The 23,652-nt window shown below is 38.9% G+C and overlaps 2 protein-coding genes across 2 annotated transcripts; one reads left to right on the top strand and one right to left on the bottom strand.

Annotated features, from left to right (window-relative positions):
• Window positions 1-768: 768 nt before the first annotated feature.
• LOC117295056 (SH3 and PX domain-containing protein 2A-like) lies at window positions 769-19,001 on the bottom strand. The gene is given in 15 exon segments (XM_033777628.1): window positions 769-1,615; window positions 2,191-2,319; window positions 4,718-4,767; window positions 5,196-5,353; window positions 6,583-6,700; window positions 8,153-8,257; window positions 8,638-8,769; window positions 9,490-9,512; window positions 10,973-11,070; window positions 12,166-12,242; window positions 13,904-13,979; window positions 16,215-16,295; window positions 16,836-16,853; window positions 16,855-16,993; window positions 18,815-19,001. Coding segments are annotated over 14 exon segments (1,821 nt in total). The 5' UTR covers window positions 16,909-16,993; window positions 18,815-19,001; the 3' UTR covers window positions 769-913.
• Window positions 19,002-19,179: 178 nt separating this feature from the next.
• LOC117294879 lies at window positions 19,180-23,002 on the top strand. The gene is made up of 4 exons (XM_033777426.1): window positions 19,180-19,299; window positions 20,716-20,865; window positions 21,992-22,151; window positions 22,429-23,002. Exons 2-4 carry the CDS (start codon window positions 20,716-20,718, stop codon window positions 22,566-22,568), a joined length of 450 nt encoding a protein of 149 aa, XP_033633317.1. The 5' UTR covers window positions 19,180-19,299; the 3' UTR covers window positions 22,569-23,002.
• The last annotated feature ends 650 nt before the right edge of the window (window positions 23,003-23,652 follow it).

Raw genomic sequence — 23,652 nt, 5'->3', positions numbered from 1 at the left:
CTTGTTTAATTTGATAAGGCCGTGTCCGAAACGGCGACTTCGGCTACAGCTACGGCTAGATCGCGCGCGTCTGCCTATTCTTCAACACTGGTAGACGCGCTGATCTAGACGTAGCTGTAGCCGAAGTCGTCGTTTCGGACACGGCCTCACATTAAAAAAATACTACAACATTCTCCCCCATACTTTCTGATATCTCACAAAAATATTCACCAATCACAAAGATACAAATATTTTAGGATTCTCTACAAAAACTGTAACGTTTTTAGTTAATATAAAGGGAGTTCTTCTTGCACATAAAGAGTTTCATGATATCCAATTGCATTGTCGAGTTGGTGGGGTAAATTATAAAACGAAAATTGTGCACACTCTACACTAGGATCATGTTTGATTGCATAGATTCTACCTATGAATTTCAGAAAATTGCAAAACATCCAAATGTTTGGCAGCATAACATTAAAGGAATACGTTGCCTTGGATCGGTCGAGTTGGTCTATAAAAAGCGGTTTAAAACATTTGTTATGAAATGCATATGGTTAGAAAGATGTTTTAAAAGTAGAACATAATGATCCACACAAGTATCACTCAAAATGGCACGGTTTGCCTTTTACGTCGCGAACTAACACGGTCGGCCATTTATGGGAGTCAAAAAATTGACTCTCATAAATGGCCGACCGTGTTAGTCGTCGAGGTAAAAAGAAAACAATTTCGAGGCATATTTGTGTAGATCATTGTGTTCTACTTTTACAACATCTTTCTACCCATATGCATTGTATAACAAACGGTTACAGAACGCTTTTCAAAGACCAACTCGACCGATCCAAGGCAACGTGTTCCTTTAACTTAAACAATCATTTTATTGACGACTTGTTGATATTTCTCTATATAAATTACAGTGACAGACTCTCTACATACATTACAATTTTTCAAGGTAAGTGGACGGCGCCCAACCCTCTACATCATCGATTCGTACCAACCACCACCCACTGTCATCCTCCTGTATCACCTCCACCTTAGCCCCTTCCTCAAAACTAAACCCATCTTCATCATCATTTGCATATGCACCTGTTGTTATATAACCCCCGGCCTTGCTCGGCTTTGATTGGCTATCCTGGGTCTTCATGGATTGTAATTGGTTCTTCGGCTGAGTAACCTTTACAGGGACTTTCTTGGCATTGCCGTTAACTGGTTTCAGATTCGCCTGAGCTGTGAGGAATGCTGGAGAACCTCCCCCGTTTTGTGGTGTGGAGGTAATTTTTTTATTTGGTAGGGGTTTCTTTGCCGGGACAATAGGCAGTGGTCTGCCATGATTTGATATCGGTCTGAAAGCACTACGGTTACCATCACTCGGCGGGGTAGGCACCGGCCTGTACATATTAGGCGAACTTTGACCTTTTGCCGAACTTTGACCTTGTGTGGCATCGCTGGTTTTTCTGAGGGGAGGGGGGCGTGGTGGCTTAGACTCCCCCGTTTCTTCATCAAGGGATTGAATGGAGGATCTTATCGGTCTGGTTTCTGCCTCTGGTTCAGGTTTAGCTTCTATGTAAGTGGATGGTGCCCAGCCTTCTTCTTCACCGATCTTCACTAACCACCAACCACTGTCGGACTCTTGCACCACCTATTCAACAAATTTTAAATCAGATAAAAAAAAACTTCAGAACTCGGTGTTTGTAGTTCACATACATGTAGCAAGCACCCTTGTTTACAGGTCTGCTCATGCTTGCGAGAAAGTTCACTCATGAGGCATCTATAGTTTCATTACCAGAAATATGAAATAACAACAATAATTATTATCATAATAATAATAATAAAATGTGCAAGAGGAAGGCAGAAAATAAAGTGCTTCTGGTGCAAGAACCACTTGGTACACCAACAGTTATCTTCTGTGATCACGACTGTTGCTTTTTACATACAAAAAATTAGAATTAGCTCTTGCAAACAACTTACCAACAACGAGGACCTATGGTATAAATGCAAAAATGTTATTAATGGCCCGACGTTTCAACCCTAGCAGAGTCTTTTGTTTACTCTCTTTGCTAAGCTCGAAATGCAACAAACTGTTTTTTGCCTTATACGTACCTGAACTTTCTCGCCACTTTGTTTTTATTTAAGTTTCAAGTCAGAACATCTTGGCAATAGAAAGACTTTGCTAGGGTCGAAATGCAATTAACTGGTTTTTGGCTTTTCACATACCTGAACTTTCTCGCCACTTTGGAAGCTGATGCTATCCCCAGCACTGCTTGCAAAGTCTGCGACGGTGTAGTATTCTTTCTTCTTAGGAGGTGGGCGTTTACTCCTCGTTGCACCCTTCCTCACTGTCCCCTAGAAACAATAAACGCAGGTTGAACAATGTCATGAATCGATGTAATGACCGTTACAGTTCATAAAAATTTACTTCAGCACTCACATGGAAATGAACCAGGTTTGGTGTTGAAGTATGAATTTTGTATGAACTAAAGGCTGGGGAAATAAATTGTATACAAAATCAGTGATTTGATTGGTAAGTAAATGAGATGTGGTTTTTCATGCAGAATGGGGGAAATTTCGATTGATGCATAAAATGGATGTCCTACTGCTATTCTTGATACGCAATACACGTCAACAAAATTTGAAGCATCAACGAATTGACAAGAGGGCTGTAATGTTTACACACACACGATGCACACACTGACACAATTATTTGATCCCCAGTATGTCTGCCATCGTTGAAGTCAAAGAATGAAGACCAATTCTTAGCCAATGATGCGTCTTCCCTTGACTTCAGTGCAGTCACTAACTGTTTGAGTCAGTGACATACATTAACTGCCCGCTCTTATGATCTGCAACGCTCTATACACCTGAACTGTCTGCCATTTTGAGAGTCAAAAATATAACAATTTAAAGAATTGACTCTCAAAATTACAAAAATGGCCTGGAATTACACCCAGGCCAGGAATCTGTTGCCCAAGTCTTGGCCTTGGTGCCCCTTCAAAAGGTTACCCATTTTTCAGATTTTCAGATGGAAGTGCCCTTTGTAAAATGAAATTGGCCTTGCCCTTTCAAAGATGAAATTCCAGGCATGCAAGGGATCAAAAGGTCATGCAAGTCATGTACAAATTCAAACTTCTGAGGACCATGAGTTTTTGATGGAGAGGGATAAAAACAGTGCACTTCAGTTACATTGTCAAAATAAACCATGCTTGCAAAGGCGCCAAGATGCACAGTCTACACAAAAATCAGTGACAAAAGTGAAGGATTTGTGGGATGTTGATAAACACCATGGTGACATGGGCCCAATTTCAAAAAGGTGTTTACAGGCATAGCAGAAAAACCTGCATAAAAGCAAATTGTATTTCATAAAGGATTGAGAAGATTTTAAGCCTGGTACTTCATGGAAGCATCGAAAGCAATTGCCTCCATGCCCCCTGGTTGTTGCCTTGGTGCCCTTGAAATGCTCCATTAGAAATTAACAATTTCCACATAGGGTGCCCTTGACCAAAGAAAAATGCCTTGGTGCCTTTGACCTTCCAAAAACGAAGCATACAGGCCTGGGACTTGGATGGATTTGCATCGTTGCTCCATCACATATCTGCTTACAGAAACACCATCAAGCTAGCAGACAATTTTCGCCTTGCTTAAAAATTAGCAAAGTTGGTGGAATAGAATTTCGGCTAATGCTGTTCAGTAAGCAGAAAATGTCTGCTTACAGTTTTTAAAGATTGGGCCCTCTGCTCTTTTCTGAATGTTTGGTGTGGAAGACAACCCACAATGGGAGACCCATCAATCTGATTTGTGACCAATTGACATGATTGAAATGTTACTGAGAGATTGATTGGTGTTCCACCACGGACATAAAACAAGACACAGCACATAATGACCAAAGAATAGTGACCTACAAACCTCGTTATTTGAACCCACTGGCTGCATTGTAAGCAAACAAATAGAAAGTACTGAACAAAATGTTGTACATTTCAATAACAAAATGATATATTGAGTGTTTGATTGTCTTCATATACAGAACCATTTTAAAGCCAGTGGACACTATTGGTATTTGTCAAAGACCAGTCTTCTCACTTGCTGTATCTCAACATATGCTTAAAATAACAAACCTGTGAAAATTTGAGCTCGATTGGTCGTCGGAGTTGCGAGATAACTATGAAAGAGAAAAACATCCTTGTCACACGGAATTGTGTGCTTTCAGATGCTTGATTTCGGGACCTCAAATTCTAAACTTGAGGTCTCGAAATCAAATTCGTGGAAAATTACTTCTTTCTCGAAAACTACTCCACTTCAGAGGGAGCTGTTTCTTACAATGTTTTATACTACCAACCTCTCCCCATTACTCATTACCAAGTAAGGTTTTATGCTAATAATTATTTTGAGTAATTACCAATAGTGTACACTGCCTTTCAGTCTTTATGATTTTTATTTCTACAAAAACATTTACCTTCCTCTTTCAATGTGTCGTTATTTATCTTGGGCTAGGTTTACAAGAGGGTTTATAAGTGAACATTTAAATGTGCATTCCACTTCTTTGGTAAATGTGATGTCCAAATTAAAGAGTTCAGTACATGAGAAGCTAACACTTAAGGATTGAGTTGGATTATACTTTAAAAGATTGCATCCCGTTAAGGTGGTCCCTCTGCCGCTACTTCCCATATAGTATCGTCACTCGGGTGTCATTATGGTATTTACAGGTTGAATGGCTTTTGCTCTAATAAATTGTCTTAAAGTAACTTACCCTGACTGTACATCGTCTCGGTGGTGTGGGTTTAGCTTCAGTCCCAACAGCTGTAATAAGAAGAAGAATAATAACTAGACATTTATAGAGAGCTTAATTGGTATTTTAGTTCAAAAAATACCAACTGTGTTTTATTGAATAATTCACTCGTCTATCAAAACACTTATAGAAATGAACATTGGCCTAATCAGACACTTTTATTTGAGGTGGGACAAGTCGGGGCAAAGAAAAAAAGTTGGGGCTATTTAATGTATTCAACCATTCAATTGTGCATCTCTGTCTCAATTTAAGGGGGGGGGGAGACAAAGGTTCTGAGCGTGGAGGAGGGTCTCTCCCCTGCCCCTCCCCCTATGATAAGGCCACTGAAAACTCACAATACAAATCATCCATTTAATTTAAAAAACACATGATGCACAAGATAAAAAAAAAAATCAGATATTTTTTTTGTCCTTCTTTTCTAAAAGATTTCTAGGCTTACATTTTAACCCTGTCTCTCCAGCTTTGCGCTTGTTGAGGATATCCGAGACATTCATGACGTTACCGATGCGTTGAGTTGGTGCATTGGCCGTTATATCAGATGGTCCGTTATACGGCTGAAGGAATGCAGCCGGTACCCAGCCAGTCTTGCCTTGGTAACTGTTAACATACAATATGCACATCAAATTACAAATACCATTACATGACTGTTGTCAGCATGAAAATCGACTGTGTTGGTAATTCGACACAATTTAATGTTCATATTTTGATCACAAGACTGGAATGCTGGATATACTTCCGTGTCAGGGACATCCTGCTGATGAAGATTTAAGTACTGGTCGAAATTTACAGGCACGAAAATTTGTCCAGTGTTGAGATCAAAAGTTTCACATTTTATTGAAAAACTAATGTTAGTTTGTCCCACAAGGGTGCTAGCTGTGCTGGATGCAGAATCACCCAAAGGTAATTGATCTTCATTGCTAAGCACTACAGAAGTTCACATCACAATTACAAATCTCGCTAAGGTGATGGTTCTCCGACTCTGGGTTTCGTTTGATGTTGGAAACACTGTTTAATATGTACACTGCTCACTATATTGATGATGTAGTCAAAGCTGGAGCCCAAGCCAGAACCCAAGCCGAGTATTGGAAAAGGCCTTTAGTAAGCATAATAGCTTATTGCTTAGTAGAACCAGAAAACCAGCCAAAACTCCATGAACTTATCACGTGTGTAGTCAAAGCTGGAGCCCAAGCCAGAACCCAAGCCGAGTATTGGAAAAGGCCTTTAGTAAGCATAATGGCTTATTGCTTAGTAGAACAAGAAAACCAGCCAAACTCCATGACCTTATCACGTGTAACCAGCCAAAACTCCATGAACTTATCACGTGTGTGTCTACTTGCCAGCTAAATTTTGTTCTTAAGAGAACTGTCTTGCTATTAGTTTACTACCACAGAGTAGATTTGTAGATTCCGGGTGACTTCTCAGTTCTGAAAAGAACCGTCCTGCTTTTTAACCGCAACCTGGGCGGAACGTCGGCTGAATGGGGCTTCTACTTTAGCTTATAGAGGATCAATATTAACTTCACTAACGCGGATTGAGTTCTCAATGGACCCTTTCCATGAAATATGCTAATTACATTCACGCATGTGTACAGACCTTGTTGGTTGGCAAACGTAATATAGATGTGCACTAAGCAGATGCACATTTGAATCTGCATCACGCACTTATTAGCCATGTACAAAACAGCGCAATGTTCCCCTCATTTTGCCAACCAAAATGTTAGTTCGCAAGCGCTATCTGCAATTAAAATATTTCATGGGAAGGGTCTACTGGTCTCAACATTTTCGACTTGCTCTAGTCATCGTCAGGAAACATGTTTTGCCTCATACCTAACTTTCCACCAGCCATCAAGGGACTTCTGAACAACATTCAAGACAGCTCCTGTCTCAAAGCTGACTTCATCTGCTTGCTGCCCCTTGTAGGAGTTATTCGTGATGTAATGCTCATCTAGAAACAAAGATAAATCAATAATGATAATAATTGGTTATACACCCGAAGGGCGTCTAAAAGCACTTTATCACCAGTGAGCCTTTTTGAGGCATGGCGGACATGATAGGAGTGTACTGTTTGGTTTGGGTGTACACAGACAGACTTACCCAAACCTTACAGTGTTGTAGCATTGTGTCCGCCCTATCTCAAAAAGGCTTATGGTCACTGGGCAATTGAATTCATTCCATAAATCATCTCAGCTCCCTGAGGAGAATACAACCAGTGCAATAAATCTGTGCTACTATAACTAAATCAATCACAAGAACCATCTCTGTCCTTACAGGTACCAATTTACCCCCTGGGTGGAAAGAAGCAACTATAGTGAATTGTCTCACGACCGGAACGCGAACCCACACTCTGCTGACAGAAACACCAGGGCTCGAATTCTGTGCTCTTATCCACTCGACCACGACACCCTGAACCCATAGAGCTAGGACTAAAACCAAGTTAGTTGTGGCTTCTTATATAGCGCACATGTCCGTCACCCAGTGACGCTCCTGGCGCTGTGACATACATTATTTCCTGCCGTTGTGGGACTACGTTTGAATTATGAAACATAGTTCATGTCATGCTTTACAAGGTGCTGTGGCGCATTAATTTGCTGCCGATCGGACCAGGAACACCGGGCGAACCCCTTCTCTTTTCAATAAGTGCACTGGGTTCTTTTACATGCGTTACACAACACATGGGACCAACAGCTTAACGTCCGATCCGAGGACGAACCAATGGTTAAGTGTCTTGCTGTAGGACACAAATGTCACGGCTGGGGATTCGAACCCACACTCTGCTGATCAGAAACACCCAAAGTTGAATTCGTGCTCTTAACCGCTCGGCCTCGACCAAGGTGAAAAAGTGAAGCTATAGTATAGAGCTCAGACTACAAAGACATTAAAGTGTGTGAGATGTTAGTTTTGAAACAGGGTTGAAGAATACATAGTTTGATTTTTACCATTACACGGATGTGTACTGAGGACTTTCCCAAGTTCTGTGAAAAAAAATCATGCAGACATCCCCAATAAACAAATTATAGTCAGACAACACCTTAAATGAATAAAAAATACAAATCCTTATTAGCTTTTAAGTTTTATTTAACATTCTCTCAAAATCACCAGGTAAAATCAAAACATGTGATCGTCGACAAGGCAAACCACTTTTTGTGAATTTTTCATCACATGGAATAGAACCCTGACCAATGAAATGAGTACATTAGCTCATGAATATGCATTTAACACGAAATAGAACTCTGACCAATGAAATGAGTACATTAGCTCATGAATATGCATTTGACACGAAACAGAACTCTGACCAATGAAATGAGTACATTAGCTCATGAATATGCATTTGACACGCTTAGAACTCTGACCATTGAAATTAGTACATTAAGGTCATGAATATGCATTTTTGACTTACCACTTCCCGCGATGGACTCCTCTTCATCACCAGTTCCATCCCCCTTGGACAGAAAAGTCCCTGGTGCCCATCCTTGATTGTCATTAGAATTAATGAACCACCAACCTGCGCAGAGAACCAGTTAAGAATGACATTACATTTTCAGACAATTAATAGACAAGGAAATCAAAACTAGTTGAAGTCTGCAACTAATAGTTTTGAAAATATGTTAAATTTGGATCATTGCATTTTAAAGGCACTGGACAATTTTCCTTTAAAATAACAAACCTGTGAAAATTTGGACCTAATTGGTCATCAAAGTTGCAAGAAAATAATGAAAGAAAAAACACCCTTGTTGCGCAACTGTGTGTGTTTTCAGATGCCAACACTATACTCAAAAGCGAAAGTCACATTTAATTACCACAAACCTCTCTTAGTTATACATCCACCATGCAAAGTTTAAAATCCTACTTCAGGCTTAGTTTAACGTAACAGATCTTACGAACCATTGTCATTCTTCTCAAAGACTTCAACGCTGTCGCCAGCATGCAGCTCCACCTCGTTCTTCTGTTGTTTCTTGTAATCTGCGATAACGACATACTGCTCTGGTTGGATGGGATCCGAGATCATATCAATCTCTGTAGTACAAAGATTTTAAAACAGTTAAACTCAGTTACATGGTGAGTCTGCTTAGGAGTGCCAATTTGTGACAGATTTGGCGCATTGTTATTATTTTTATAAAGTATGGGGAAGAATCCGCTGGGCCCGATTTCATAAAGCCTGCAAGCACAACATCTTGCTCAATCATTGTCAATACACAAAACCCTGCTTAGCAGAAACAGGTTAGCTGAAACAACTGCTTAGCAGAAATGGGTATTATTACTATTTTATTAAGTATGGGGAAGAATCCACTGGGCCCGATTTCCAGAGCCTCCTCTAAGTACAAAATCTTGCTAAGCACAACAAAAATCCTGCTTAGCAGAAACAGGTAACCAGCTAAAGCCAACAATCCATATAGTTTATACAATTGCCACCGGTGCCCAACTTTTTTCTTGCTCAGCAATTTGCTAAGCACCATTTTCTGGTTAAGTACAACTTAATGAAATTGGATCCTGTTTGGATTTTAACCAAGTGCCACAAACCCTAACAATTTTTTTACAGGATTTGAAAGCAATGACCAAGTAACTGTTAATATAACTATGATTGGAACTATGGTATACACAATGAATTGTTTAATTTCACCAACGCAAGAAAAATCCATTGAGGGTTTTTTTTTAATAAAAAAAATTTAAAAAACATACAAAAATTGGTAAAGACCTTAAGAAAGATGTTGTTAACAGACAGCAAAGTCCACTCACCGTTTCCGAATTTCTTCTGACCACTGCCAAAAAGGAGAGAAAATGAGTGGTTGTTATTATTTGTTTAAACCTTCTGAGGAACTTGTCATTGGTCCAGTCATTCAATATGGCCACCTCATGTACAGGGAATCAGTTTTAAGAACTTGCTTATTGTGGGCTTCTTTATACATCATGACATCTTTAAAAGCAGTGCATGGAAGGACACAAAGCTGGTGGCGCTGGAAAAGGAAGACCAAAGGCCAATTGGACTGATTATACTTGTACAATATAGAAAGGTTTGCGGTAACACCATGTAATGACTATCTCTAATGAGTTGGGGTGGTTCTGAAAAGAACCATGGGTTTCAATTCGACGTGTCGATCAGTATGCTCTGATCGTCTTCTGGAGAAAGCTGGACTCTGATGCTGCATGCTGCTTAAGTACTGTGGAGGTGGATTAGCTTGGTGATGCATGAGGGCGGGAAATAGAGGCGGGAAATGAAGCTCGGTGATGCGTGGTGAAACCTGCTCTGGAGCCTTGGGTGGTGTGTGGGGGGTGTGTGCTCACTGAACTGTGTCAGTAGGATCAAGCACAGGGGATAGTGAGGGTGTGGGAGCCTAGGGGACTGAGGGTATAGAAGACCCAAAGCAGTCTAAATAAATAATGAAGTGGTGGCCTAGATGACACTTAAAACAAGTACATGTAGCATGTATATTTGGTTTGCGGTAACACCATGTGTGTATCTACTTGCCAGGTACATGTACATGTAGAGTTGTTCTTAGGGAACTGTCTTGCTTTATTCTACTGCCGTGGAGTAGATAATCCGAGGTTCGGGAGACTTCTCAGTTCTGAAAAGAACTGTCCTGCTTTTTAACTATTACCAGGGCGGATGGTATAGAAATTAGACTGGACTACTACTTTAGCTTATAGGATCGTAATTAACTGTACTGCCGCGGAGTCAGTTCTGAAATTGGTCTCAACGTTTCGACTAGCTTGCTCTAGTCATCGTCAGGAGCAGGACAGTTCTTTTCAGAACTGAGGAGTCTCCCGAACCTCCGATTATCTACTCCACGGCAGTAGAATAAAGCAAGACAGTTCTCTAAGAACAACTCTACCTGGCAAGTTGATACACACATGGTGTTACTGCAAATCAATATACATTGATACCTCACCATGCAATGCCTCAAATCCTATATATACATGTAGCATGCATGATATAATGTCAACAGCTCTGGACAGGGAAGTTTTGAGGGACTTCATTTCTTAGACCACCACAGGATGGTGGACAATCTAAAGGCCCGTTGAATCAGGCCTCGATAACGAGAACGAAAACGATAATGTTAAAAATGCATGCCCTCGAATGGGTGATTAAGCGTGGGCGTATTCTAGAAGCAATTCAACCGATAAAATGCATTCTCTTTGCATCGTTATCCATGTCGTTTTCGTTATCGCTGCAGTGTGACTCGGCCTTAATGGACTCAAGAAAGAGATAAATTTAACTGACCCGTCCTCTTTCGGTGGGTTGATGTCCTCTGCGGTTGGCGTCATAAATTGTATCACTTCATCACATTCGGATATCTTGGTAGGGAGTCTCACCAACAGCTGGAGGTTCAACATAGTGCCATTTCAAATTAATCTTTAAAAACTTATTTGTAAGGTTTTCTGAAAACGCGCTTTTCAAATTATATTTCTTATCTCCAGGGAAAACAGGCCTGGGGAGGCCAGCCGTCGACTTCACAAAACTCATCCTAACTTAAGACTAATCTTAGGAATTAGGACGAGTCCCAACCTGCACTGTAGCATGCAGACCTTAAGATTAATCCTAAGTTAGGACGAGCTACTTGTCCTAACTCGAGATAAGACGAGTCCTAACTATTTGTGAAATCGACCTTTGGGACTTTCTTTACCCGAGGTCACCCCGGCACACTTTCATAATGTGTCCTTATTCCTAGATTTCGAGGGAGTGTTGGCTCTGAAAAGAGCGGGTGTGGTCTCTTTTTAGCCGGGATACCACACCGGTTCTTTTCAGAGCCAAGACTCCCACTAAAAGTGCTAAAAGAGATTTACACATGGTTTTACCAGCAAGTTTACTATTTGTTCATAAATACCTCAGACAGTTTCGCTATTCCTATTGGTGGAGAGCGCATCACGTGGGTGTGTATAAACCTTTGTTTATGACCAGTAAAAAGTGTTGAAACATGGGCGTGACACACGAGCTTGCACCTGTGCTTATAAGACAGTTTCGACATTCCTATTGGTCGAGAGCAACGGCCGGGACAGTTGTGCCACATCACGCGATACGCGCGACGCGCACAGAATTCCCTTATAAGGAGTTGTTTACTTGAGGGCCTTACCATTTCATAGCTGGGGAGTGTTGTGCTGAGAGAAATCATGAACAATTATAATTTTTGCATTTATTTTACCTTTTGACCAAAAAGTGTTGATGATTTTTGACCAAAAAGGTATTTATGAATGGGAATCAATATGTGTTGAATCTCTTTTCACTAGTGGTTTAAACCCGCCGAGGCCTGGTTCTTGATAATTTACCTAGACTTTGTCTCGGTAAAATTATCAAGAGCCAGGCCTAGTTGGGTTTAAACCACTAGTTGAAAACCTCTTAACCACACATTGATTCCCTTATTTATAGTTTCTTCCTAGGTCTAATTGAATCAACAGAAACTGAAACGGTGCACGTACTTTGCAGTATTCATTGAGTTGTTTCATCCGCCCGTTTGCAACTTCTCTCGTGTGGCTCCGCCCAAACAACTTTTTACCTGCCGCAAACAAAGATAAAGATGGATGTTATTTATACCTTGTTTACATTGAAGGAATTGTTTCCTGTAAAAAAAATAAACTCAAAAAGATGAAAAGTTTCAGAATTTGGTAGTTTCTCAATTCCTATTCTACTTTGTGTCAATTGATCAGAAGCAGGAGAGTTCTTCAAACTTCGAAAACCAAACAAACATTAAAAAAAATTATTTTTCTTTGTTGTATAATGATTTTTGTTAAGGGAGGAAGGGTCCTTTTTAATTATTTATTAGAACAAAACAAAAAATTCCTCTTGACAAATAAATTCAAATCAAGGTAATATGCCTATATGATTAGTAGAGCTTTATAACACAGTCACAGACAGTGTTCAAGTTTTGTGTAATCAACCATTTACATGAAATAAGAAACCTCTAAAGATTTGGTCTTCATCTGTGTGAGAATTAGGAGATAGTAGTTAAACAAAATATATATTACAAGCATGTGGCAGGTCTGACACTACACGGAGTCAACGAAGGCGATTGCCTCCTTTGCCCCTTGCCATTGCCTTGGTACCCTTGAAATGCTCCAGTAGAAATTTACAATTTCCTCATAGGGTGCCCTTTACCAAAAAAAAAATGCCCGTGCCGCCTTGCCCTTTCAAAAACGATTACGAAGCATACAGGCCTGATGTGGGCCTTTATGTAATGCCCTTGTGAATTACTTATTGTTTTCTAGAATATTGCTTCATTCCAAAGGAACATACTTTACAGAAAAAATTGTTCCACTAAGCTCTCAGACTAAACTTAAAAAAAATACAGCGATTTTATCATTACCAATCCTTACCTTTACCACAGATTTAGATACAATTTCACTTAATAATAATAAAGCATGAAAGAAGAAAACCTACACCCAAACCATTCACTTTTTAATAAGTTTTTAAATACAATTCAGTTTCCTTTAAAATATCCAAATGCTTGCATCAATGTGAACTTCTTATAGACACCACTTCAGGATCAGTAGTATCAGACAAACAGTGTTTGCACTTCCAGCATGACAACAATAGTTGCATGGTTCATGCTAACAGGAAGTATATAAACAACACACATTATATGGACAAGGAAATAAGTTATGTTACAATGCACAGGTACCGGCAAAATACCAATACGTGAAACAAGGGAAGTATGTGGGTGTTTTGGTTTTCGTTGCCAATCATGCCAATGTTGTTTTGTTTTGTTTCTTTGTCTCATCGGATTTCTTTCGTTTTGAAGCAATCCTTATTAGTTGGAAAACGCCAGAGTTTATAGTTTGCATCAGACAGACGCATAAACGCGGAAGACACACCACCTTTTTCTTAAACTGTTTCTGGGTAATTTGATTATAGCATTTTTACTGTTATGCACCCTCGAAAAGGCTGGTCCTGAAGAGAGTGCAATATAAATTAAATTAAATTATTATTGTTATATAAATTATTACCACTATCAACCCCAGAAGGTGTATGCAAAAAGTAGTGTTAGAGTTCTCGTCCGATGTACAAGTTTACAAATTTCATGAAAGTGTGTCGTTATTTTGATATTAATAATAACAGGCAGTTGTAGAGCGCTTTTACACGGGACCACAGCGTTTTACAAGAAACAGTACAATAAGCAAATAATGGCACTATGAGAAAATTGATGAAGATGCAACCTACCGGGAAGGAACGGAATCATTCGTTGGGTCGGATTTTTAGCTCCGGCTTCCTCGGGAAATAAACTCAGCAGCTTCACCTTTAGAATAACAAAGATCATTTACCAAATCAATATTTTGTTTCAGAATAAGCCACAAGAGAAATGACTGGGTAAGTTTTGGCGACAAGTTGTATGCCTCGTGGAGGAAGAAAGTTCTTTCTCCAAGTATGGCTTCTGACTGGCAGCCCCCGAACAAAGATATTGACAAAATAGGGAGACCCCCAACATATAGCCCAGTCAGTAGAGTGCTGGCACGTTAAACCAGAGGTCGTTAGTTCTGTAAAATTGTCATTGTTCAAACCAAAATCAATTGTCATTTTTACACAATCTTGTGTTTTAATTGACCAGCTACAGGTCATGTGAATACAGGTTTACTAAACAAAATTAAGAATTTCCTATCCAGAGAAATATTATAAGCACAAATCAGGTTTAAAATTGTTGGCAATGAGATATTCACGCTTAGAATTTTGGGTTTAAAATTATACAATGTAGTTCTGAATTTAGGTGTGTAAAAAAAATTATCTGACAACCTCAATAACTCTAAGGGATGTCAGGCATGACACTTCACGATGGCAGCGTTGTCTCAATGCCCCTTATTTTTGACCGCGCGAGGGCGCTATAAATAGTATTTTGATCACTTCCGGGGGTACACGCGAATCGCCCTGCACAAATTAATAGGCGTTCTGTCACTTTTGTTGCGCCGTAGTTTCAATTTGCTTTAGAGGTGGATTATAACGGCTCCTTTAAAAGTCTTATTGTCTGTGATGGATTAGATGTCTGTGGTTATAATGTGTTCCAATCTTTAAAAACTGTTTTGCGTATGAATGAATATACCCCCGGAAGTGATTGAGAGCGCCCTCACGCGGTCAAAAATATGGCCCATTACCCCTGGTCACTGCCCTTATGCCCCTTGAAATGTTTTAATAGAAATTGACAATTTCCTCATACACGCTGTGCCCTTTACCAAGGTCCAAATGAGGCCTGAGGATCCCTTTGCCCTTTCAAAAAGAAGCTTCAGGCCTAAGAATTCTTGCAATCGATTACAAAACAAAATGAGAGAGTAATAATTAACCAGTAAGTAAACATCTCTTGATAATTAAAGGTTAACCCTCCTTTTTTTGAAACCACATCTTCAGCTCTGCTCTGGCTTATGGGCCACCGGGTATTTTTAAAGCATGCCCCCTTGGTACAGGGCTTCAAATGAGCAAACAAAGCCTAAGCAGTAACCCAGTTATAAACAATGGTTTTTAAACGCACAGATCGATGTTCTGGATTATAAACTGTATCAAGATAAATACATGTGTAATGCATGTTTGCAATGTAAATTATCAATTTTGAGTTTTTCATAGCAGACCTGTATCAAACTACTGTTTCATTTCTGTGAAAATATTTCAGATTTGACAGGGATTTAGTGAACATATTTTTTTTATTTTTTTTAGCAACTCAAATAACCAATGTTGATTTGTGAGTTTTCAGATGGTATTTTTGTATTTAACCATAATATTTCAAATGTTGAAATGGTAATCTAGCGGATCAGTTTATTGACCTTAATATCGTCACTGTTTGGTCAGGGTATGCCCTGAGCTGTTTTAGTGACTTGCCAAAGGACCAGTTACAGCTTCCCATAGACCTTTACCATGCTGCCTCCATCTTGGTCATGTTCCTGGTATTGAATAACAGTTATGAATGCTAATAATCATTTTGCAAATAGGAACCAGACTGTTTTGTTCTTCCAACCTCGGCTCAGTTTGGGACAAATTCAAGATAGATGGCTGCACTATGATAAAGGACTATTTATTTCACTAGTCTATCAGCTTTTTCACTTGTCCTGAAAGCTTGCGATACAACCTTGGAAGCTGCAGCAAATATGACAGTGTTTTACTCATTTCTCAAAAACTACAGCACCTCAGCAAGTCATATTTTAAGGGAAGCTTTCTACCATCATTATCTTCAAACTGTGTAAGTTTAATGTAACTCTGTGGCAAATTAATGTTTTGTGTCCTACAAAAAAGACCCAGCTGTCGATTTCACCAAACTCTTCCTAACGTAGGACTAATCTTAGGACTTAGGACGGGTTCAGTTCCGTATCCAAATACGTAGGAAGCATTGAACTCATCCTAAGACCCGTCCTAACTCGAGTTAGGATTAATCCTAGCGCTTCGTGAAACCAGCTGCAGACCCTTTAAGATTACACATAGCTCTTTGTGGTTATCAGCTCCTGGCTATCGTATTTTGGTTTAAAAAACAGAAAAATTGAAGGGAATATTTCCTTACCTGAAAGTCAAAGAATTTACTGTAACGTCTGTAGATGACATTGACGGATCCATCCGACCACGAAATGTGTATTACATACACCTAGATACACAAATAAATAAATAAACAATTCTAAATATTCAAATATTGATGATGTTTTCATAAAAGATAAAATCATCCTTAAAGGGAAGGTACAAGTTTGGTAATTACAACATTGGAGAGCTGTTAATAGTATAAAACATTGTGGGAAACGACTCCCTCTTAAGTAATGTAGTTTTTGAGAAAGAGGTAATTTCTCACTAAATTAATAAAAGACTTCTAGCTAGAAAGGTTTTAACTTTAGCCAAAATAGCAAAGTTTGAATATAAAGGAAAATTTTATTTTAAAACCATCTATTAAAATAAAAGTAGTCAGATTGCTCACTTCAAGACGGATTCACTAAATGTCTACATCTACACCGGGGCTGATACTTGATGGAGGCAACTGCGTCAATGCCCCTGGTGCCCCTGGTGCCCCTTGAAACGGTCCAATAGTAATTTACAATTTCCACATGTAAGTTTGTGACCATTTCAAAAGTGACAACAACTTGTACCCTTTCCATTTCAACTACACATGATCAAAGTCAAATGGATGGAAACTTACATAATGTTTTGAGGGGAAATTTCCTCTTTTGAATATCGGAAATGGTGGCATCTTGGACAGTTCGCTTGCCCATGATGACTGTTTCAGGCACACCTCACGTTACACAGAGGATGGGTCAATAACTTAGATCATTCCTTGGGCTGACACTGAAAGTTGATCTGTTGAAAGAAATGTCAAAAGTTACTTTGTGATTTCAATTCATCTTAACACCATTTACAGACCATCAGGTACAGAGGTTTCGTTCTGCTATCACTAACCCTAACCCTAACCCTAACCCTCCACGTGGAGACAATAGCAGAACGATTCTCCACAGTTCTATCTAGGAAGGAGTATAGGCCCCACTTCGACACACAGGCCTACAGGAGATGTCCATTTTTTAGCCGCAGTCTTGCTAAACAAACAACAAAAAATCTCTCACTGTTTTCTTGTGACTCAGTCAGTCAGATCAGATGGCTGATCAAAATCAAACTTCTACTTAAATACAGGCTTGAACTTTATGTATTACCATAATATGGTGGATTACGAAGTGCTTCAATTCAACTGCCAATGATGCCATCTATTATAATAGACCTAGTCATCAGTCGTACTACCAATATGGCAATAATGACAAAATTCCGAAAAAGGAATACACCACCCCAGTCACCTACAGGGTCAAGTTAAGTAACTGCTTTGGCAATCCCACTGCTTTGTTGTTAGCAAAAAGTTATTTTGACAGATGGGTAGTGTGGCAAGCATTTGCTTACACAAGAAGTTGTATTTAAATTCAATATTAAAAATCCAAACAAAGCCGTCTTTTTTCTTTATAATTATATCATCATGTTCTATTAAAACCAAAAAACCTTTAAAACTATTATCTATAAAAACTAACTTATTTAGCTAGCCCAGTACTCCTAGAACTATGCAGTTAAGTTCTGCTATCGTCTACGCGGTTTCGTTCCGCTATCGTCTCCCTTCACGGAACGAAACCGCACAGTTCTATTCTAGGAATGGATAGGAGTATCCTCTGCTTACCAGTTTTCACGCTATTATGCCTTTTTCTTTGAATTGGAAAAAAAATAATGATGCCATATATCAACCGATGCCCTAATTATCTTCATTTGTTAATATTAAGTATGCAAACATGTATTAAAACTTGATGAACATTGAAATGTTCAAACCACACACCGATCTTCGATGACTTCAACTGGCCCCATTTGTTTTGAGTTTTTCCAGTTTTCACGGCAAACAAGAAAGTATGGTTTCCCGGTGAAGCCATACATGGAAGAAACATCTGCAGTGACTACAAGTGTTCTTTGAGACTCTGTGTATGACTGTATAGCCAGCAGTTGCCTTCATTTTATTCAAAATATTTTTTCATAATAAATTTTTTAAATTACCATGGAAACTTGCAAAAAATAAAAAAATATAAAAAATATAAAAAGTGTGAATAATTACTGGCTTCGAAATCTGATTTTTATTAAAAAAAAATTAATTTTTTTTCTTAATATTTATAATAAAGCGTATAAATAAACAGTGATAATTGAATCAACAAGCTGATGTTTAAATTTTAATATTAATAATAGTATTGATATGAGGGTTACAAAATAAAATTCTCAAAAAAAATTAGAAAATGATATAAGGCACATGGCTTCTTTAAGCCTGTATTTTTTTTCCAGAATGCTCAGCAAAATATTCAGTCACATGATTTGATCATCGTGAGTTGTGAATTGAAATAGTGTTTGATGAAACGTTTTCGGTGGGCAAATATTTTTATATGGCCTCAACATTATGACATATTTTTGTACCTTGTAGAAATGCCTAAAATACCAAACTTTGGAAAAGTTTCCGTATGGCGCCACCACTTTTTCATTCGATATGAAATAATATAGTATCTTATTTACCTCAATGATATATCCCTTTTTGTAAAAATTAGTGAAAAAGTGGTGGCGCCATACGGAAAGTTATCCGTAAGCTAATTGAAGCAAGCAAGTTTGACTTACAATTTTGTCTATAAACGCTGAATTTTTACACCAACATGACAATACTCATTCTGTGCTGAGCATTGCACTTGCAGACACGACGACCTCTCAGTTGTACACCAAACAAAATTTCTTAAATTCTCACACAGTGGAACAAAACACGCCAGCAAAATTCATTATAACACTGCAACAACAACACTTCCGCATCTTATGTCATTTTTAGCTGTCCAATAAATGCTCAACAACTTGTTGTAAGCTGAAAGCTAATTGGCTAATTTATCCAAGACAAGAACGGTGACAAAGCTCTCAACCAATCAGACTTGTTCATAGAACCGTTCATCATAAAGCACGAGAGGGCGCGCTGACTAAAAATTGGTGAAGGGAAATCCCCCAATTCTTGGTTTCTTGGAATTCCCCCTCAAGAAAATTCTGGTGGTTTATTGCAGTTGGCTTAGTTGTGAGTTTGTTTTGCCTCCATTTTGGAAATTTTACAGGATTGTTTAAAGGTAAAGTTGATTCTTACTTTTACACTAAACTTAACCATTATGTAAGTTACTTTTTAATCAATATAAACCACACACAAGGGAAACTGACGTAGGTAAATTTTGAAATGTTTTCAACCCCCAACCAAAATCATTACTTTTTAATCGTCAGAAGAAGACTGAGATTCAGATCGTGTTTTTCAGATTGTGTTCAACAATTTGTAAATGTGAAAGAAACGAATTGATTGATCGAAGGGATATTTAAATTTCATCAAATTCATGTATGTTGGGTTTATTTGATTGGAAACGTAAATTTGCATCGTTTCCATGCAATTCGATTCTACACCACAAGGAAGTTTTTGTAATAAGTTGTTAGTTGTGTGTTCGGTTGGACATAGTCATATACTATATGATATATGATATAGGGCTAGCTGTGTTGTGTTTGAAACGATATTACATATTTAGTTTTGATCATAGTGTCATTGATGTTGAACTTCTGGTGATTGAAGCTTGCAATGGTGATGACACACACCGCAAGAGCAGAGAATCACAATGGATCCACCAACTCAAGACAGTCAAACCCTTTGGACTCAACATAAACACTGGTGTTTAATAACTTCTCATTACCCTCCACTTCACTTCTGCCTAAGAACTTATATGTTGTATATATTTTGTACATAAAGTATAAATTAATCTAGTTTAAAGTTGTTTTTATAAATTCATCACTGTAACTATCTGATGTAAGTAACCCCCCCCCCCCTTTTTCCCCACAGGTCCCTCATAACTATTTTTAAAATCATCATACCTTTGATCTTGCTATTCTTATTAATTGACCATTGTTAGTTGCATCATGATGCAACTTGCTCTCTAATCCTACCCTTTCATGTCTCCCTGCATTGTTGTCGAACAATACATTTACCACTTTTATGGTCCAGTAACCCGTCCTTTCATTCTAAACATCCTTTGTCGTCGCCACTTCAATCCTATTGGTTCATAGCCACCAATATTGTCTCTAAAATAGAAACTTTGATTGGCTGTTATTTTCCCGCTTCTTTCTGGATCCTTTCCTTAATCCCTTTCCCCCTCTCTTTTTCTATAAATGGATATGTATTTGTTTGTACTTGTTTTATGCCTCTGAAGAAGGTCCGGATTGGATCGAAAGCTAAGGCCATCTACCCTATTCATTACATATTTAGTTTTAGTATATAATATTTATGCCAATTCAAAGAAAAAACCTGGGCCCGATTTCATGGCTCTGTTTATACCGTTTTGAGCAAAGAATCAGCGCTTACGCACACCACAGGGAATTCTTCATTTAAGATATATTTTTATTTTTGTTCATGAAGAGAAAAAGCCGGCTGCTGAAAAATTCATCATTCTTTCCCGTAAAGTAAAATGAAGTAGCATTAATAAAAAAAATTCTTATAATTTATAAAATAGATGGACTCTGCTGATAGGTACCGTTTGCTAAGCATAGAGTCGGATCTTCAAGATAATGTAGATGCCAACCATATTGTGGATCATCTTATTGAAAAAGGAGTCTTGGATCCAGGCCACGATGAACAGATAAGAGCAGAACTCACACCTAAGGTATAAACTAAGACTAAAGACCTTTTCGAAACCACGGCTTCGGCTTTGGATTCAGCTCAGGCAAGCTTGGCCCGGCGGTGGTTTTGACATTTTGAGCGTGATTTATTTAAGTGCTCAGGGCTTCAGACGAGACTAACAGAGCCTGAAGCCAAATCCAAAGCCATAGCCGTGGTTTTGAAAAGAGCCACTCTCTTTCCCAACCATTTTTCCCTGACAATCCCTAGAAAGGAGGGGTTGCGATCATCACAACTAGGGCTTCGGCTGACTGGTAGCCATGGTGCTGCATTAAAACAATCACAATTTGCACAACAAAGATCATATTGCCACAGTGTAAAGTAAATTCACTGATCACCCTGTATCTAAATTTATAGTAATGTAATATAGATTTATTGTTCTTATTTATCTATATTTATTATTTTGCTTGTACAGCGCCATGGGCGTCACGCCTGACAGACCTGAGCGCTCTATAGACGATGTGACCTTTGACGTCACTCGAAAACCATAACATGACTTGCGCGCATATGTCCGGGCAAAGCCTTTGTGTTTTGTCAGCCAGCTAGAAAGTGTACCATGCAATGTTACTGTTAGCAGTCATTTTGCTCGGCGAAACATGACTTACATTATACAGTTTTTTGTCAACAGAGGGCGGTTTGAATGTTAACATCGTCTATAAGAGGTCACTATTATTATTTTTGTTATTCTCCCCATGTACAAGCTAGCACTCGAATAAGCTTTGGTCAAGATCTATACCACCATTTTTGTCATCAGCGACAGCTATCCACTTCAATTTGACTTGTTTGTTGGACTGACAGACGTCCAGGTCACAACGGTTTTTTTTAAACTACCTTTTTGTTAATACTGCCAGCTTGAATTAGGTTGTCTTTAACCCTAATTCCCTGCCCCCCCCCCCAACCCCATTTCATGTCCTTACCCAATCTACCATCTCTCATCTATTCTTTACATGTTCCTTCTATCCAAACCTGTCGGTCATCTTCATCAAAGGTATTTCTGTAAAACATTTTTTTTTTTTTTTTTTTTTTTTTTTCATGTGACTATAATTTTGTTTGCAAGTACTGTTTCTGTGAAATTGAAAATAAATTATAATAATAATATTTTGTTTCTGAAGGGTCGAACAAATACACTGATTCAGATACTGCCAACTACAACACCCGATGCCTTGAAACATCTTCGAGAAGCCTTGGTGCCACATCATGGCTTCATTGTGACGAAGCTCGACTCGATTACAGTACCTGCTACCCAAACGTACACAACAGGAGCAGGCGCAGGTATTTGAATACTCAGAATTTTCTGTTAGTCAGATACCTTGCAGTGATGTGATTTCTCTGTTTTTAACCCACATTCTGGTGGGGGTGGGGGTGGGGGTGTTGGGGGCTGCTGCCTTTTAAAAAAATTTTTTTTGTTTTTTAAAGATCAAATTCATAAAAACAATGTGAAGATAAATCAAATAATAACTCCCCAGATTGCAGAGTAGGGCTTATTTATTAATACTTGTAATTACCCACATTAACAAACTTTTCGTGTTTCTTTGATTGTGCTGTACAGGTGGACTCCGAACAGCAGCAGCTGCCCTTAACAGATCAATCGTTGCTGACAACAACACAACACACACATACAATATCAAAGGAGATGACAACTTTGTCATAATTGGAGGGCATAGCACAAACATCAACATACATACATAATTGCGGCAGAACAGACGGGCGTAGACTTGTGGACAAGTTGTTAATGGTCTGCCACCGTGAGATAGTCAAGTCGTGGTGGTGTCGTAATGATTCAGGTTTCCGCGATCGAATACTGCTCTCGCGCGATCACTGCTCCTCAGGCGAAGCTGCCGGCTGCCGACGACTACTCCCCATTATCGAATTCGGCTGTAAGTGCCAATAGGCCCTGCACAAAATGCTGATAGGGTTTTACAAGTCGTTAATTGAGACCGTAGTAGTGAGAGAAGTAGTCTTGCGAGGGGGGGTCAGCAGTCTTGTATATATCCCGCCAGTGTCGCGGAAATCTCACGGAGAGAAAGTCAAAACGTTAGCACCTCGACAGACATTTAACAACTTGTCTATAGACCTTATACATTGACGTCATCCAGCCGCCATCTTTGAGGTCAAACGGTGACGAAACAATCAAAACGCACATTCGCCTATGAACAACCTCCTTTTGACCTCAAGGCGAGGGCGCCGTACTGAAATGACGTCATGTGCATAAGGTCTGTTTAATGTAAATCAATGTGAGTCTTTGTCTGAATTGGCGGCTACAGCTACGGCTGCTGTGCTAGATTACCATGTCATCATGCGTTGAAGTATAGGACAGCCTTAGCAATACCCTTAGCAACAGACGTAGCCATAGCCGTAGCCACTAACTCTGACACAGCCTTACCAAACTGAGGCTTGAAGGAGAAGTCTGGTTCCTTTTTGTACGATGAATGTTACTGTTCATTGTCGAGTCAAGGAACATAACCAAGATGGTGGCAGGTTGATAAAGGCACAATGCATGTGTTCAAATCAAGATAAATGCACTGTCCTAAAATTACTTGTTCTGTATCCTAACATTTGATTTGTAATTTATTGTATGGGTGGGGGGTGCCAGAGAAATGTGGCTATTGTAATGATTAAGACCAGTACAAAAAATGAGCAGTTGTGAAAATCTCGGTTCACAGTACTCGTAAATAATGACGTAACAAATTTTAAATAAGATTAGATAACAAGTAATAATTATTAATCAATCTTAAAACGATTGAACGTGTTTTATTTTAACTCTGATTGTTTG

The sequence above is a fragment of the Asterias rubens genome, chromosome 9 (genome assembly GCF_902459465.1).
Source record: "Asterias rubens chromosome 9, eAstRub1.3, whole genome shotgun sequence".
Classification (NCBI taxonomy): domain Eukaryota; kingdom Metazoa; phylum Echinodermata; class Asteroidea; order Forcipulatida; family Asteriidae; genus Asterias; species Asterias rubens.
This window is presented reverse-complemented; position numbering and strand designations above follow the sequence as displayed.

Bases quoted from the DNA above. Each gene is read 5' to 3' on its own strand.
- LOC117294879 (XM_033777426.1), top strand. From the start codon at position 20,716: ATGGACTCTGCTGATAGGTACCGTTTGCTAAGCATAGAGTCGGATCTT. The intron at 20,866-21,991 runs GTATAAACTAAG...TTGTTTCTGAAG, and splicing joins GAGCAGAACTCACACCTAAG to GGTCGAACAAATACACTGAT. The intron at 22,152-22,428 runs GTATTTGAATAC...TGTGCTGTACAG, and splicing joins CACAACAGGAGCAGGCGCAG to GTGGACTCCGAACAGCAGCA.